Genomic DNA, 19,730 nt, shown 5'->3' with positions numbered 1-19,730 from the left:
GGACTAGATGACACAAATATAATGGCAGGACTAGATGACACAAATATAATGGCAGGACTAGATGACACAAATATAATGGCAGGACTAGATGACACAAATATAACGGCAGGACTAGATGACACAAATATAACGGCAGGACTAGATGACAAATATAACGGCAGGACTAGATGACAAATATAACGGCAGGACTAGATGACACAAATATAACGGCAGGACTAGATGACACAAATATAACGGCAGGACTAGATGACACAAATATAATGGCAGGACTAGATGACACAAATATAATGGCAGGACTAGATGACACAAATATAATGGCAGAACTAGATGACACAAATATAATGGCAGACTAGATGACACAAATATAATGGCAGGACTAGATGACACAAATATAATGGCAGGACTAGATGACACAAATATAATGGCAGGACTAGATGACACAAATATAATGGCAGGACTAGATGACACAAATATAATGGCAGGACTAGATAACACAAGTATACATTTTGGCAGAGTAGGAGTCATTTTGAAGCTGAGACAGTTTTATTTTTCTAACAAAGTAGTTGGCCTTTGAAATGGATTGCTTTCAGATGTGGTAGAGCTGGAAATTTAAATGAGCTTAAGGGAAGGGCTTGATAAATATATGAAATAGTTTTAGTTTAGTTTAGTGGATGGGACAGCCTAGGTGGACCAATAGGTCTCTTGTTGTCCCAAAATATTATGTTACGTTAAATGTGGTTGAACAACCAACCACATTGAGAGTATATCTTACGAGGAGTATCTACTAACATAACCATATAGTCCAAGAGCTTGGGGCCTGAAAATGGCCAATCACTAATGCTTATTTTCTGAAAGCTTAATATCTATATGAACTGTTTGGGCATGATAGACATCTGGCTAGAGTAGCTTTTTATATTTTTTTACCACCTTTATATGTATACCCTATATTCTGTGATTTGCTAATTTTGGGGTTCTTTGAAGCAAATGTCATCTCTAAGTATTAGTACTTACCTTCATCTGATTTACTTCAAACTTGGCACTAAATCAAATTGTATAATGGACAAAAATACTGGGAAGTTTTATGTTGATATTTGGTATAACCTGGGAATTGTTAGCCTTGTTATCTCAAAATGATCAACTTTTTTGTTTGAGTTTCTTTTTGCGAGGCATTCAAAATAATTTTGGCATATAATCTCTATTTGTCAAATCTCCAGTTTTCAATTGTTAAATAGTTTTGCTCACCAAGATGACGTATGGTCTATATTATAGAAACCCATAACATGCTGAATGATGATTACATGCATATTGGTTTTTTTGTGATCACAAACTGTTATTATCATGAAATGATCATGATATCTGAAATGTTTTAAGTTAACAAATATCACTTGAAATATATTTTTGCAAATGTAAAATTACAAATTGAATTATATTTTTTCTTCTAGTTTTATAAGAATCTATATTTCTTATATTTTCAGAGCCTGATGGATCTCTAGCTCAAGCCAATATGGAGCTCACCGAGTGTGAATCACAAATAACTGATATACCTGTCAAAAGAGCATGACATGCATTATTCACACCACAGATGACAATGTTACAGGACATTAATTCATGGAATACTCTACATAGAGCACCAGAAATTAGACATTTTATTTGAAACTGCATCAACAGTGAAAGAAGAAGAAGTTTCCAATATCATTGAGTTTTCACTTTGAAGAAAACCTTGGATTCGATAGCTTCTAAAGGGGGAAAGAACTGTTTAAACTAACACAGACAAGGAAGGCCCAAGACGTTATGGACAACATGCACCAAATAGATCAACTGTGCATGATGCTGTGTGGATTTTTTGTGAAAAAACTAAATATCTAAAAGGACAGAAAATTAGAGAACATTTGGTAAAATGCACTACACTGGGTGTAGACAAGAAAGTCTGCATATGAGCTTTAGAGAAGGGAGACAGATGAATACTTCCCATCGCAGGAAGATAGCTGGTTGCTACTGAAGATCATTACCACAGAACATGCTATCATTCTTATATGAAGATTGGACATTTCTCCACAGAAAACACTATAGACAAGTCAGATCCTGATGTTCAATTCACTAAATGGGATAAGAAAACATTCAGTGACCTCTTTGCTTTTATACTTAATGACCTCTCTGTAAATCCAGAAGATCTGCCAATGTAAGATCTAATAAAAAGACTGGTGAATTCAATGACATCAATTAGAAAATCAAAGATTCAATAAAAAAGCACATTTGTCACAAACTAGAAGCTGAGTTTGGAACAGCCCTTCACACCATTCATGATAAAAATTGATCATACTTCCAAACAATACATTGAAAGATGAACTCGCCAAACAAATTCAACAGCTGAAAGATGCTCTCAAAACTTACTTATTACAATCAGCAGATACCCAAGTAATTGGGCTTCATATTGACTTGAGCTAGAGATCCAGTGTCTTCAGGAGCATTCCAGTAAAACATGAACCACAACTGAAAGTACAAAGCTTCAATTGGTTTATATAGGAAATTCTAATCAATTCTATTGCTTGCATTTGACATTGTATGCACTAAGACTTACTGGTGAAAATTTCTAGAATCAATACATTTTTTATACTCAAATACACATGTAACGAATTTGTTATTATATATTTATTTTAATATCAACGTTGTTTAGATTAAGTTTATATTTTAAAACATGTGTAGCTTATACTGTTAGATATGTATTGCAAAACTCCCGCCTACTCTTCAAAGTTGTAGAAGATTCTCGAAAGTAGGAATCAACAATATATCTATATATATGTAAGCGTTTAAATATAGCTCAGTGTTGTTATGTAATCTGAATTTTCTAGAAAACCTTCCCATGCCTATAAATACAACCAACGTGATGCTCCAAAAGTAGTGTGTCTATCAGTGTGCTATAAACTTCGAAAACTATAACTGTGATTTTTATAATGCATATCAATCAGAAAACTTAAGATACTTGACCAGGAATATTTATAAATTTCCAGCGTTACAAATCGTTTAACTTCAGTGGATTCTCATCGGACATTAGTAATTTTACGAAAACATTACCTAACTTCAATGGTGGAAAATAGTGTGTGTGGCCAAGGACAAAGCTAGCTAGCTTCCCAGCAAATTTTACTTACATCAACTCGTAATTAACTTGCTCATCGGAAACCCTCGATAAGATATCAAGGGAGTTTCAAACCAGAAAGAAGATTTTATATTGTTTGTAAGTTTGTGATAACTATTTGTAATAATTGTTATTGTAAATTGTACTGTTGTGTGCATATTAAAATGTATTTGTGTTAAAAACGAAGATGGTGTGTATCAATCTTGTTGGCAAATATCGTAAATTGACTAATACGTTGGCATATATTTAAATACTAAATTTAAATTATCAATTAACTCAATTTCAGACAATTTATAATTCTAATATGTAACACACACCGCAGTAATTAAAAAGTGTAATAGCTCTTATCATTTAACAATTTTAACCATAAAAAAAATACAAAAAACATGGCAAGGAACATTGCAGATATATTGTTCTTTATACTCACCAGCTCCAAGTCTTGTGTAAGCCAAAACAATATCTTCATGAGAGCAACTGTTCTGGAGTGGGCATTCAAAATACATAACCTGAAAGAAATATCAGAAAAAATGTATTTATCAAAAAGAATACAAGAAGAATATATATATATATTCTATTTTCACATATTTCTTTCTGTATAAGAGTTCTCTCCAGAAAAACAATAACATGTCAGATGCAAAATAAACTGTATAGGCTATTTTCAGTATGCAGCAAAACAACAACACTCACTTATACTCAACAAATGGTAAATAGCTGAATGAGTATCAGACATGTATTTCAGAGTACTGGTACACAGGAAAGAGTATTGGCAAAAATAAAAGTAATACTTGTACTGATATACTAAAAATGGCTATACACACACACACACACACACACATATATATAAGTCACTTCTTGGTATTAAAAGATAAAAACTCGCAAGTTTTAAGTAGATCACTATGAAACATTTATTCAACAGAAACTCTTTACAGATGGATATTTTATAAACACAAGATGATAAGGCTTTATGTCTTTTCAACCTTTTATCAAGGTCACCTGAGAATGAAATATTCATTCACAGGCCATTCAACATTTTCCTGCAGGTTAGTGACTTGTACCTGTCTAAGAACCAATCAAATACTAACTTTAGATTGGCTAACTAATAGAGTTGCTATACTTACCATAGCCAGTGCTGATCTCTGAAGGAGTTAGACCCCACACAGTTCACTAATATTTACCTGCTTATGGGATGTTAAGCCCTTCCCCCCAAATAGAATAAATAAAAATCAAATTTGGTGCCTTACAGTTATTTAAAGAAGTAAAACATCACAGAGTTTGTTGCACTTTTGTGAAAGATAAAACTAATGAATTCATTATAATTTCAAATGGTATTAACTCCTATAAGACAGTCAAGACTAAAAACACACACGTTTAAGTTTACACTTGATTCCTCCATGTTCTCATCAAGGTTGAAAAATAAGTACAATGGATACAATACCTTAAGCATATACATACACAACACAAAAATACCTAAACAATTTCAAACAAAATATTAAAATAAAAATGTCCTCTTCACTTTTATAACCAAAATTTTGTGACATGTAAAAGTTTTAGTGCAAAACTACACAATTGGCTATGTTGGGTCAACTGTAGCTATCAAAACCCAATTTCTAGGGGAATCGAGCCCCTGTATTTTAGTGAAAATTAAAAGCAAGAGGTTGTTTGGTTACCGGAACATACTGATCTAGATAGATATTAGAAATACATTTTAAAGGTTATACAAGTATTTGTTTCTAATACGATTCATAGCGAAGTGATGAAATAAAAGTCTGTATTTACCACAGTTTCAGTATTAATTTTTACAATAGTTTTAAGTATTTTTTTAGAATATCTTTGACGTCTGTTGATACATTTTGCTCACTCAAAGTACAAATTGTAAATATTCACAGCTTCCACAAATGCTAAAAAATTAACATAAATTAATGAATTGCTGCTCAGTTAAGTGAAACTGTACTTTGAAATGTAAATATTCAAATCTCTCAAGAAACATAGATGATTTACATCCTCAGAAGAATTTCTATTGCTGACAATATCAATATTGGTTTAAGTTTCTGAATTCCCATAGTTTAGTTTATTCTGACATTTTGTTCATTGTGGGAACTACATATTAGGGCAAAGCTCTCTCTCCATCAGCAGTTCCATAACGTTCTTGGTCTAGATGTTGGAAGATGTTTAAAGAATTACAGCATTAGGCTTCAAATGTTCTTTTACATACTTACCTAAAAAATGTGTAGTTGATCACACATACTCTCGACTATATCAAGAACAAACATATCCATAAACAATGTAAGATCATTGAAGTTTATTAATTCTGTCCTTTATCTTGAAAAAAAGTTCTCAATTCTGATTTTAAAACTATAATACTGAAATTTATAGAGTTTTATTTCTTAGTATATAATTGTTTTTACCTATATGTGGAAGACTGACTTAAAGTGACAGCTTGGGCACCTCAAAACTCACTTTATGACAGTTGTATGCTCCATTTAAGAAATATTCTAAACTTCTGTCAATTAATGACTGTTTGTTTTGAATTTTGCACAAAGCTACTTGAGGGCTTTTTGCACTAGCCATTCCTAATTTAGCAGTGATAGACTAGAGGGAAGGCAACTAGTCAATACCACCAACCATCAACCCTTGGGCCACTCTTTTACCAATGAATAGTGGGATTGACCACCACGTTATAACATCCCTATAGCTGAAAGGTGAAGCATGTTTGGTGGTGGGAATTTGAACTTGTAACACCCTCATATTGTGATTTGAGCTTCCTCACAACCAGGCCTGTCAAGTAATGAAAGATGAAAACCATTTTTTAAAAACACATTTTTAACACTTTCTATTTCTTTATAAAAATAATGAAAGTCACTGGAAGTATGATAAGCTCTGTAAAATACCTAAAAAATTATCTTTACATTTAACAGGTGTAAAACTATCAACATAACTTTGCAACCTTGTATATGTTGATGTATGAAAGTCACTGGCAGTATAATAAGCTCTGTAAAATACCTAAAAAATTATCTTACATTTAACAGGTGTAAAACTATCAACAAAACTTTACAACCTTGTATATGTTGATCTATGAAAGTCACTGGCAGTATAATAAGCTCTGTAAAATACTTAACAAACTATCTTTACATTTAACAGGTGTAAAACTATCAACATAACTTTACAACCTTGTATATGTTGATCTATGATATGTTCCCATTTCTAAATGATTTCCAAAGTTGTTAATATCTAGATCTAAAAAAAAAAAAGAGGACATATTTGAATTATTTTCTTCTTCAACTCTAAACTATTTGTTAACTATTTAGATACTCTAAAAATAAAATTACATGTTCCTTTTCTTTAAGATTACAAAAGTATCATCCATATACCTATGGTATCTAATAGGTTTAAAATTCTCTGGGCAATTATTCAACCATTGTTTTTCATAGCATAAAAAGAGTACTAAGTACTAATTTTGAGGCCATAGTGATATTACTTATTTGATCACAAATACTGTTAAATTTCTCTTGGAAAGGAATGTTAGTGTAAAAGGGCTCAATATCAAAACTCACACAAAACTTGCTCATCAAATCTTAAATCTGCTAGTTTTTTCAGTGATCTCAAAACTATTTCTAATCATATGTTTATCATCTTCATATGTTTTATGAAATTAATTAAAATACTTGCCAGTTCCTGGTTTTCTGTACTTATATTGAAAACTATTGACCTAATGGGACAATTATTTCCATGCACTTTTTGTAACCATACAAAAAACAAGAGTAAGAACCAACCATTACATTCTCTATATATGTTTATCACTAATGACAATTAATTTACAATTAATTTGTTTTTGTGGGATCAAAATACAGTTTTCTGAATTTAGTTTCTTCAGATATTACTGTGAATACTTTACTTACTTACTCATCTCTATCATATTACTGTGAATACTATACTTACTCATCTCTATCATATTACTGTGCATACTTTACTTACTTACTCATCTCTATCATATTACTGTGAATACTATACTTACTTACTCATCTCTATCATATTACTGTGCATACTTCACTTACTTACTCATCTTTATCATATTACTGTGAATACTATACTTACTTACTCATCTCTATCATATTACTGTGCATACTTCACTTACTTACTCATCTCTATCATATTACTGTGCATACTTCACTTACTTACTCATCTCTATCATATTACTGTGCATACTTCACTTACTTACTCATCTCTATCATATTACTGTGAATACTTTACTTACTCATCCCTATCATATTACTATGCATACTTCACTTATTTACTCATCTCTATCAAAAACAACTATACCAGTTGCTTTGTCTGGTTTAACAATACTTATTGTCTTTACTTAAATTGTTAGTTCTTTATATATATTTCATTTTCTTTTATACTAATATAGATAAGTGAAGACCACCCCTGAAACTTTTGTTACAATGGTATTAAGATTTCTATCACTTTTTTCTATAAACAGGACAATCCTTTCATTTCCTTATCAGTTTTTCAAAACATAAAAAATAATTATAATAATTATGGCGATAGATATTGAAAATATCAATCCTCTAGATAATATTTGCTTTCTGATATCCATAAACATACACTGAGATAAATTATGTACGACTTTATCTTGACCATTAATAAATGTTCTAATAATACATTCTCTTCTTTTTAAGTTATTCAATATTTTTAAATGATTTAATCTAAGTTGTCTTATTCCGAAACGGTCTTACCTCCCCCTCTCACCTCAAGGCTATCTCGATCTTGATCCGCCCTCTACACATTGCTAAAACTTTTTTTTGTTCACCAAACCAGTTTTTCGTACCCCATCAGTGTCGTGCCATTTCAGAACATTCTGATCATGTTACTACCCTCCACCAAACCTACTGCATCATCTCTACTAGCACTGCTAGCTCCCTCTACTACTCTAAAACAATCCTCACTTTGTCAGTTGGCATTTTATTGTATAGGTGTGTGTTTTAACTTGCTTTCCATGTGACTACAAATATTTGATTGTGCTTGATCACTAAGTTATATCAGTTTCAACTTCTTGTGTTTGATTTCCATTGTTTCTACTCCTTTGTCTTAGAAATATATCTGTTTCCTGAATTCTAATTTGTTCACATGAATTCCAGATTTAATATGGTGGTTGATGAATTTCCTGCCATAGTGGACAATGATTCTGACAGTCCCCAGTTCTCAGGGTTGACGATGTCTGCTGGGGAAGCACAGACTTTCGTTTGCAGGGAGTTCATGTCTTACGTTTGGCCAATAATCTCTTCCTTACACTTTACAATTTTTTTTGTGAGGAAGGTTCTAACTGTTGAGTGGAAATTTCTTTCTACAGTACCTTCCACCTATTTCCATGTAATCTCATGGGTTAGGTATTGTTCTTCCCAGGAGATCTGTGGTAAGTTTTTGAATGTGTATTCCTCACTCCCAGTAGATATACCCATGTTGAGCAAGTGCATGTTAGCTTGCATGGATTGTCCTAATTTTCTCATGCTATAATTTAGGTCTTTCATGTCTTCTCCATTCAATATTTGATAAGTTAGATTTTTATACTTCTTTTGCCATCTCAGTTACTTTAGTTTCAATTTGCATTGCTTTTTCTTTACTACTTGTTCCATCTAATTGGTGATTGGATTTGTGTTAACATGACAAAGAATTTGTTATTGTTAACTGGTTGCCTTTTTCTTCTCATGTTCTTCAGGGTAGGTTTTACTTTCATGTCCTTTGTCTTCTTAGTTCTTCAGGGTAGGTTTTACTTTCATGTCCTTTTTCTTCTCATGTTCTTCAGGGTAGGTTTTACTTTCATGTCCTTTTTCTTCTCATGTTCTTCAGGGTAGGTTTTACTTTCATGTCCTTTGTCTTCTTAGTTCTTTGAGTGGACTTATAAGTTCAATACTTGTGTCTTTTTATTTTCTAAGTTCCTTTAGTGGTTTTGTACTTTAGCTGTTGCCTATTGTTTTATGTTTAGGTCCAGTTTCATAGTTTTACAGGTTTTTTTTATGTTCTTTCTAGACTCTACTAATTTCTAGGTTTTTGTTGTCATTTGTAAGGAGTGCTTTCTCTATGTGTGTTTAGTTTGTGTCTTTTTGTTTAAACTTCACGACAGTTTTGTGGATTTTATGGGTTCTAACTGAAGGTTTTGTCTTGAGTTTTCTGACCCTCCCCCCAATCCACTTCCCTCCTTCTCAGAATCATACCTCTTCCAGTCATCTTGCCTGGTCTATTCAAGACTTACAACACAAAGGGGCTGTTGATCAGATAGTACCCACTTGCCCGGAGTTTTACTCCCATCTTAATTGTTGTCCCTCAAAATACAGGAATTTGGAGACCTGTCATAAACCTGTCTCCATCAATGGTCATTCGTAGAGGCTATTCTCCATTTTCAATATCCTGGAACTTTTGGCAGTTGTTGGGCTCTGTATCATTTCATCCCTCTCCTGAGGGGTGGGTGGTTATGGTTTTCTCTGTCTATTCCACTGTTGTCAGTTATATCACTAAACATGGGGGAAACTAATCCAGACTCTGTACCTTCTTTAGTGGGCCCATGAACTCTAAATGGCGATCTTGGTGTGTCACATTCCCAGTGATATGTATCTGGTGGCCGATCACTTATCTCAAACCAACCAGATTCTCCCCTTCAATTGGTCCCTTCTTACATTGATATTTCTCTCAACTGGGAAACTATATACATGTGTTTGCTACTGACTGGAATGGTAAAATTCCTTTCTTTTGGTCTTTGGTTCCACACCTTACTGTCCTTGGAGTAGGTGCATTCAGTCTGGCTTGGAGGGGTCTTTCCTTATATACCTACCCTCCAATCAGACTACATTCCAGTGTCTTTTCCCTTATCCAGACCACTTCTTGTTGTTTCCTGCTTGTTGCTCCATTTTGGCCTGCTCAGAAATGGTTCCCTCTGCTCTGGCCCTTGCTGGAGTGACAGTCTCTCATTTGACTACCCTGATTGGACTTTGTTTACTCTGATGTCACCTAACTCCAATTTCACACATGGTTTTTTCTGTCCAATCCCTAACCTCAGTTTAGGGGCTCACCCCTCATGTAATGTCTTTCCTTTTTTGTAACATTTGACCTTCCTCCTTGTCTGTGTTCCAAAGGCTTTGGTCTTCCTTTGGTCTTTGGTCCATTTATTGTGGCTTCCCCCCCATCCTATCCTTCTGTTCCTCATCTGTCCCAGTTCCTCACCTGGTTGTTTGATCGGGACTTGTCTGTGTCAACTGTTGCACATTATAAGGCTGCCCTGTCAAACACCTTCCGTTTCTCTCATTTCCGAATTCTCCTCCCTGTTTTTCCCTTCCTTTCTGTTCCTTTTGTCTGATCCATCTGCCACATCCCTTTTTTCTGCCAGATTGAGATCTGTTCGTTTCTCCCTTTATACCCATTACAACCTGTTCCTTGTACCATCTTTCCCTTTAGATCTATTTCCTCCTTCTCCTGGCATGTGGTTGCTGTTGTTCCAATATTTCTGCCATTTATGTTTTCCACATCCTTTACCATTCCATGTATGTTATCCTCTCTCCAGATTGAGTTTTCCTTTCCAAGACTTCTTCTGCCTGGGGCTGTTGTTTTAGCCTTTCCTCCTATTTTCTTACCTTCCATTTTCTACCTGTACTGCTATTTGGATCTGGTTCATCTTCTTTGTCCAGTTTGTTCCCTGCAAAGTTATGTGGCTCGTACAACCTCCTTTCATGGCTCTCATTCCCATCTAGTTGTTCCCTGAAATTCTTCTGTTTCCTGTGATCTGTCGCCTATTGCCCTCACTGGTTGGATTCCTCAACTCATACAACTGGCATATTCCAGGGGGCGTCTTTGTCTGTGTGATGTTTCTTTGCACCAAGTTCATCATCTAACTATGTTTTTTGCTGCTCAAGTCTGCCGACCATTGGAGGAGATCGTTCAGGCAAGTTTGTGGACAACTACCAATAAATTTGTCACACATTATTAGCACGACCTAGCTGTGTCTTCCTCGGTCGGTTATTTTCTTCCTCCTGTGGTGATTCTATACATGTCTGTTCACCTTTGACTGGTGTAAGTTGACATATTTTTTTATTCCATATTTCCTTTAGTTGATGTATATCATATTTCATGATCTCACCTGGTGGTGGGTGTTGCCTGGTCAGATATGCTTAATATTATGTGTGTATTAACTCTGTATCATTATCTAATACTCTCCATTGAGATGGGTTGTTTCTGCAAGACCACCAGACACTTTTCTGGTGGTATATATATGTTTTTTTTCGCTGTCTCATATATATATATATATATATATACCAGATCCATCACTCATGGACTTCATGAGTAAAGCAAATAGCGATTTTTGCCCATCCCTTTCTGCTTTTCAAAATAGGGAATCACAGACACCCATTGCATTGCTTCTAGTGTGTTGTTCCTCCGGACTCCCCAACATGCATCCCCCCACCTCTTCTCTTTTAGTGGAGTATGGGAGACCTTGCCATCTCCAGTTCCCAGTTGCTGGAGTGGTGTACTGCAGAGGTTTCCTCTTGAGTGGGCTATTGCCATTATACTCATTGCGATACTGAACAATGAGTATACTATAACAAACAAATCAGGATCCAAGGCACTTCCCCTGGATGTTTTTGCCTGGGCTGATCACACTTGTTGATCACAAAATTTTTAAGCAAGGCACTTCCACTAATGTTTTCTGCTTGGATGGACTGCACTTGACATAATCAATTGTAATCCAGGGTGTTTCTCCTTGATATTTTCTGCCTGGTCAGACTGCACTTGGCCATAATATTTTATATCCAAGGCGCTTGTTGATTACAAATCTTATACAAAGCATTTCCACTGGATGGTTTTGCCTGGATGGACTGCTCATTATTGTTTCCACACAAACTTTTTCATGTTTTTAAACGTCATAATGCTTCAGGTTCTCCAGCACTTCTATACTAATTCAGTGCTGTGTGTGTCTTTTTCCTGAGTGTAAATAGGTGCCAGCCTATTCAGTTCTGCCCTTTTTTGTGTTACTGTGTTCTTTTGTTGGGCAAAGAGCATACCAGTTTCAGAAGTAATGCTACACCCCACAGGTGTGACTTTTATTCATATTCTTGCTCACCTATTCTTTCAGTGCATTCGCTTTCTGCTTGATTTTGTTTTGTTGCACCTTCACCAGCCCCTCCACCTTTGCAATGTGGAATCCTAGCCTTGATTTTGGAAGTTAACATTTTTCTTATACTGAAAATGTATTTCTGATAGGTACTTACCTTCTTTCACTCACCTCCCACTCTTCCTTCCTACTGATTTGCCAGTGTTTCTTGTTTTTAAATGGCAATTCTTGAAAGTGAGACTGTGCTAGAATAGTAGAGGGAGCTAGCTATGCTAGTAGAGATGGCACAGTAGGATTGATGGAAGGTAGTCACATGATCAGCATATGTTCTGAAAGGGCATGAAACTAATGGGTTATAAAAGATTGGTGTGCTGGGCAAAAAAATATCATAGCAATGCTGAAAGGGTAAATCAAGATTGAGATCAGCTTGGGGTGAGAGGAGGTAAGTACCTATCAGAGACACATTTTCAGTATAAGAAAATGTTAATGTTCCTTATTAATTGTTGTTTTTTATACATTTTACAGTGAGAAAAGTACAATCACAATATTAAAATATGCAATTTTCTTCGGAGGAAACTAAAACTTCTTTTTGTCTATTTTTACTTCATTATTCAGAAGTTTCTGCAACACTTTACAATAATTATATTTACTGTTAAGTAAATAGAAGAAACTTTTGTGTCAGTTTCAATCCTATATATTCATTTAGAAACTCAGGATGTAACCTATTCTTTTGTATCTTAACATAGGCTTTTTCCCAGTTTATAAACTATAATTATTATATCTCTTCCTTAGGAAATCCATAATGGAGGAATAATTTATGTTACATACTTTAAACATAAATACAAAATTAAGGAAAAACAGTATAACATTATTTTGTTAAATAGCATACATTAGTTCATTCTCCACACCAGCTACATGTTTTATATATATATATATATGTGTGTGTGTTTGTGTGTGTATATATATAACACTTTAATAATTTTGTGAAGACTATCACACCCTATTAACTATTTTTACAATGATGACTGAAAAAAGATTCCATATTAAGTTTACAGTTGATGAAGAAAATTATTTAAATTTGTCATTTCTAGACCTAGAAATAAGAATGTATCATAAACCAAAGAATACAGGATTGTAAAGTCATGTTGACAGTTTTACAGTTGTTATATATATAAAGATAATTTGATAAGTACTTATTTTATAGTGCTTATCGTATTGCCAGTGACTATCATTATTTTCAAAGAAATAGAAGGTATGGAAAATGTTTTGTTAAAAAATTGTTTTTATTTTTCATTACTTGACAATAGTTTAGAATATTTTTAAAATGGAGTGTACACCTGTCAAAAAGTGGGTTTTGATTTATCCAAATTTCCATTTTATTTCAGTCTTCCATTTATGGGTAAAACCAGTTATGTTCTGAGAAATAAAATGAAATATATCTTCAAATCAAACTATCCACAAATTTAAGTGTGTATAGCCTTCAAATCAAAATTGAAAATTTTTTCAAGATAAATAATAGAATTAATAAACTTCAACACTCCTACGTTGATTATCAACATGTTTGTTCTTGATGCAGAAGCGATAATGTGGGCTCAACCATGCATCATTTGGTGCAGCATATAAAACAACAACTAAGTTTAGTGCTAGCAATTCTTCAAACATTTTCAAGCATCTAGATTAGGAAAGTCATGGAACTGATGACGAAAAGAATGTTTCCCTAATATCTAGTTCCAACAACAGATAAAATGTTAGAATAAAATAAACTCTGGTGACTAAGAAACCGATACTGAACTCTAACTCATCATCGGTTAAAATTTTCAGTAAGATAAATAATAACACTAAGGTAAAGAGAACAAGTTTTCAGAAAAACAAAATTGACTTACCTGAAAAGGAACCCAGACAGGAAGAACAAAACTCAGTACAATAAAAAGGAAAACCAGAGCCTTTAACTCCTTCTTAACCTTTGAATAAGAAAATAAAAATCTTTAATATCAATTTTTACAAAATTTGCCTAACAAAAAAGTAAACTACTACTTTTAAACAAGCTTAAGAATAAAAAAATTTGGTCTTTTGTGAAATGGTTTTAAGTACACAAATTAAAGATACTTGAGTTGAACCATTACAAGATCAACTTGGGACATCATGACCATCTAGAAAAACACTTTCCACATGTCGTACCCCAGCTGTGAGAAGTACAAAACAATTTAAGCACTTACTATCACTGAAGATTAAAAAGCCAATGTGGTTGCATTATTTAAAATGATTATATAAATATCTTGACATAATCAGATAATGATATCTCAGAAGAAACTTTAACATGTAACAAATAACCTCATGAACTACCAAAGATATGCAGTTGTGAGTTATGAGGCAATAACCAGACTAATATTTGAACCCATGTATTCTGCTTGATGGTTAACATTAACCTATTAAAGCATAAAGTTTATACATTTTATTATATATATAATACCTGCAACCATAAAATATAATGTATATAATCGTAACATAATAACATAAATAAAAAGGTTGAGTACATTATATTAAAATTATTTTAGAGCTTCACCAAGGCTTTAGTTCATGTTACCACATCTGGCCATACTATGCAGACATCTTGACAAAAGCCCGGCAGCAAAGATTCCATTGCAAAAAGGGTCTGACATAAAGTTGTCATGTTCAAAGCACACCAATCCTCCCTTCATGGTTTCCATAACACCTCTACTATACAACAGTCCAATCACAGGAATCCATAGGTGCTGCATCTAGCAACTTCACTAGTATGTCTTCATATGGAATAGTATGAACATACATTCCAATCTTCAGCTGCTTGAAATATGCAACAGTTGAACAATGAATCTTGAAGGTGCCTTGTGTCATTTTTTCAGACAGAGATCCTTCTTGATTATGTTACATACTATTCCCTGGGGCATGTGTACAGCTTTTACCACTGACCTTTGTGTTTCAGGATTCTCATCTGGTGCAAGATGCTACCATGGCTTGGGAACAACTGGTTTCCGATCTATTTCTATACTGCTCTGGTGATTCACATTTCTTTATTTTCCAGTGGCATTAAGTACAAGAGACATACCATCTTGGAAGTTCTAAATCCTTGACATGAACATATCTTTATGATTTGAGTGTAGGAATATTTTGCAATGGAAAGGGCTGTTACACATCCTTTACAAATGCAACCATTACTTGGTAGCATCACACTACCTATGAAATGCCAAACAAGTTCAAAATGTAGTTCTGATACAATCTGCTCCACTGTGACTATATATCATCTGTGGTTATCATGTCACTTACAGATCTGCATATTCAAAATCATTTTAATACAATGTACTCAACCAACCCTATGTAGAAGTTTCATCTTAGGAATTTGTATACTTACAGCAATACTACCAATGATACATATGGCCAGTGAATAAACTAAGATCCCAGTGAGGAGAAGAATATTATGTAATTTATTTTCCAGGGCTTCTGTCAAACTGAAAATTCCAAGGAGAATCTAAACAAATAAAATCAATTCATCACCAAATGTACACTTTTCAGAAATGGTCTATAATGAATGATGTATTTAAATGTGTGTGTGTGGCATGTACAACCATTAAAACAACACTGCAGAATCATAAGTGTGGTAATAACAGTACTTGTAGCTATTTCCAATTGTATTGTAACCCACTACTGATTTCAATACTTCACTTCTAACTGCCATAGTACAGGGCATAATATCTTATAACACTTGCTCCCACAGTACAGGCCTCTAGTAAGTAAAACAAATCTGAAGAGCTAGTTTCATGAAAGGATAAAACATATTTAATTTAATAAAAGTAAATCTACACATATGGACATATTAAAGTTAATTGGCACTTTAGGCCCAAGCCTTGAAAGCTTATTAGTTAATATGCCCCTGCACATATGCTTATTCGGTACATTTAAGTACAAAAAATTACACTGGTTCTCAAAGAATATACAGGTCTTGTTTAAAACTTACTAAACTTACTTTTCTTCTCATTATAATATTTAACTTCTACAAAAGTAAGCTATTAATTGCTAATTTTGAATTATGTAACAACTTACTCCTGCTTCAAAGTCCAGCTTTAATAGCATCAGAAAATAACATAGTTTCTTATACATTTCTAGAAAAAAAAAAAAAATTAATAGAAACTGCACACCTATTTTGTGTGAAGTTAAACAATAGTAATATGATTGGTTAAAGTACATAGAACCAGAAAATATATGATACTGAAACATAAAAGAAGTAAACATGGACCAATCACAAGATATCATAATAGTTGAAGAACTAATCAAAACTCCACAGAGTTTGAAGAACCAATAGAAAAAGTCTTATAATAAAAGACTAGAAGAAGTAATCACAAGATGGCCTTATAAAGAAACTTGAAACAAAGATGATATCATAATGTTTAAAAAATTAATCAAGCCATGTACAGAGAATAAAAGACATAGAAGGTTTTATAAACATGATTATGATCCAAGAAGGAATCACAGATATTGAAAAAGGAAAAAGAAGAACATCATACATAAAGAAGCAGCTGCCAAAACATTTTATTAAGAAGATTAAAAAGCTAGGCATTAAAATGTTTCTTACACTGATGAAAATGTATATCCGATAAGCACTTATCTTCACTCACACTAAGCATTTCTGCCCTCTAGACATTGCTAAAAACTTTTCACGATCAGCACACCAGCTTATAAACCCCATACATTTTACACCATTTCTGAATATGTACATATCATGTGACTACTCTCCACCAATAGTATTGTGCCATCTATATTGGCATAGCTAGCTCCCTCTGCAATTCCTGATCAATCCTCACTTTTGAGTATTGACAGGCTCTAAAAGAAGAACACCAGCTGTGGGGAGGAAGGGTGGGAAGTGTGTGAAAGGAGGTAAGTATCTATCAGAAATACATTTTCAGTGTAAGAAAAATGTTAACTTCGGATACAGTCTTACCTCTTCTCGCACTAAGCTAGAATCCCACATTGAAATGGTGGAGGGGCTGGTTTAGGTGCACAACATAGAAACCAAGCAGAAAGCGACTGCCCAGAATGAACGGGTATGCTCTGAGATAAAAAGCAAGCACACTTGTGGGGTACTGCACTACTTCTAGAAAAGGTATGATCTTCACCCTTGAGGTAGGAAATGAATCTGATACCGGCAGGAAAAAAAAAGGATGTGCATAAATGCAATTAATTCTGAGAGGTGCAATCTGTAGGAAAATATAAACAGAATTAGCTATGTACATACACAACGTAATCGAACAGATGAGGTTCCATCACTCATTCTCAGCATTAGGAGGATGTGCAAAAATGCAGTTGGTTCTTAGAGATGCAATCCATAGTCAAATGTAAACACAATTAGCTACATACATACACAACCTCAACCAGACAAACGAGGTTCCATAACGTGTCCTCGGCATTAGGAGGTTGAGGATCAAAAAAGTTGCATTGTAACATAAACATAGTGACTAGGGCATGTAAACCATGCTATATATACTCAACAACCCCAACTGTAAGTAAACATTGTTATACATCAAGCAACTGGAATTACAAAGAGGAAGTTAGCTTTCAGCTGATACCGGACAAACTGTCAAAACCACCTTAGGAGCAAAAAGTACAACAAACTGAACCCTGCATTAAGGGGTTGTGGCATTGCCTCAGCTAAACCATAAGAATGGGACAATATCTGTAACCTACAGTAAAGGGTGCATGGAGCAATAAGGTTAAAGGGAGAAGAAAGCTACAAAGAGATTGAGCAGCCAATAAGAAGTCTCCTAAAGAAGATGAAGAACCAAACTACTAACATTACAGGAAGATGAGAGCTACAAAGAGATTGAGCAGCCAATAAGAAGTCTTATAAAAAAGATGAAGAACCAAACTACTAACATTACAGGAAGAAGAAAGCTACAAAGAGATTGAGCAGCCAATAAGAAGTCTCATAAAGAAGATGAAGAACCAAACTACTAACATTACAGGAAGAAAAAAGCTACAAAGAAATTGAGCAAAGAAATTCCATGCTAAATTACAAATTATAACATCCTCACACAGCTGACTATTGTTGGCTCTATCCCCACTTCTTTTTTGACTATAGTTTTAGAACTTTTCTTGCCAATTGAGTTGAAAGAAATACATCCTTTATTTTGCATCACATAAATGTAACAATAGTTCCATTTTACTTATTTTGGTGACCGTGAAACATCAAATGGTAATTGGAAATGTTTATCATCTTCCAATTTGTAAGTTGTTGCAAAGGATAATAGTAAAACAACTGGTTTTCCTATTTCTATTACTATGTTTCCAAAATAGGTTTAAGAACTAACAGTATATTACCTAATTCAAACAACTGCCACTGCAATAACCTTATTTTGTTTCACACGGTGTTCCCATTGTTTCAGGTAATTACAATGAAATACATCTCTAATGACAGTAACAGCTATTGAATCCTAATCATACCTACATATATTTTCAATACAAGAAAGATGAATTTTGTATATTAACACACACACTTGATTAGAGCACTACCCCCCTCTCTAGACCGAATAACAATACAAAACAATTATAAAAAAGTTACACTAGAGATACCATTCACTAATGATGATATGATAAACATAGTTAAAAAACTTAGTTATCAAAAAAGCAGAAAATCAACAAATTTACCTAATAGTCCATCTGAAGCTCCGATTATTGTGAATTCTGTCCACCTGTTCCTAGTGGTAACCTTCATAGCTATATATATACTAATCATTCCTAAAACCACACCAATGACCATTCTAGCCTGAAATAAAAATTAATGATGTACAGATATATATATATAACTGATAAATGTAAGTAGACTGTGTGAAATCGACCTTTTCTTAATAACAAACAAACAAGTTTGACCTCAGCTGAAAATGCTATGATACTGTGGTATTTATACTATAACAACAGCGATGTTCCGTAAAACATCATGTGACCAGGTTTCCCACATGCTAGTGGGTTAACAAAACTGCTGAGTTCACTTGAGTGTGATTTAAGTAGTATAGATAGTATTATAACATAACCCTACAGATATTTAAAGCCACCCTTTATTCTTCAATAATCATATGTTTCCCAGTTTAACTGTTTTATAGTGCTAGTGTCCACAACTGCCAACAGCAACTTATACCAAACAGTAATCATTCTGTTAGAAAAATAAAACTGTCTTAACTGGAACCTAGTTCACATGCTTAAGCTTGTGTCATCTCATTCTGTTGCCTTCAGAATAAAGCCCTTTCTAGTAATTCAATATCCTTTTTCATATAACTGCACACAATATATCAGCTAAGGCCTGACTAGTGACCCGTATAGACATAATTATGTCTTTTGGCTTGTAATCAATATTTCTATAAATATATATATATATATATACCTTCAAATCCTCTTAGTTTTGCTATTAGCTACAGAGTTGATGGTTTGACTGACTCGTCCACACGCATGCCAAGGTATTCGTCAGCCATACTATTA

At 33.9% G+C, this 19,730-nt stretch overlaps 1 protein-coding gene across 1 annotated transcript in view; it reads right to left on the bottom strand.

Moving 5' to 3' along the window:
- The window catches only part of LOC106463895, a 30,725-nt gene that overhangs the window by 4,432 nt on the left and 6,563 nt on the right, over positions 1-19,730 (bottom strand). Inside the window, exons 4-8 of the mRNA XM_013923974.2 lie at positions 18,906-19,023; positions 16,308-16,366; positions 15,619-15,735; positions 14,114-14,191; positions 3,561-3,639 (exon numbers count right to left, since the gene is read on the bottom strand). Of these exons, the coding sequence (XP_013779428.1) occupies positions 3,561-3,639; positions 14,114-14,191; positions 15,619-15,735; positions 16,308-16,366; positions 18,906-19,023 (451 nt within the window). The remainder of the gene's footprint in view (positions 1-3,560; positions 3,640-14,113; positions 14,192-15,618; positions 15,736-16,307; positions 16,367-18,905; positions 19,024-19,730) is intronic.

Source organism: Limulus polyphemus, unplaced genomic scaffold (genome assembly GCF_000517525.1).
Source record: "Limulus polyphemus unplaced genomic scaffold, Limulus_polyphemus-2.1.2 Scaffold1511, whole genome shotgun sequence".
NCBI lineage: Eukaryota > Metazoa > Arthropoda > Merostomata > Xiphosura > Limulidae > Limulus > Limulus polyphemus.
This window is presented reverse-complemented; position numbering and strand designations above follow the sequence as displayed.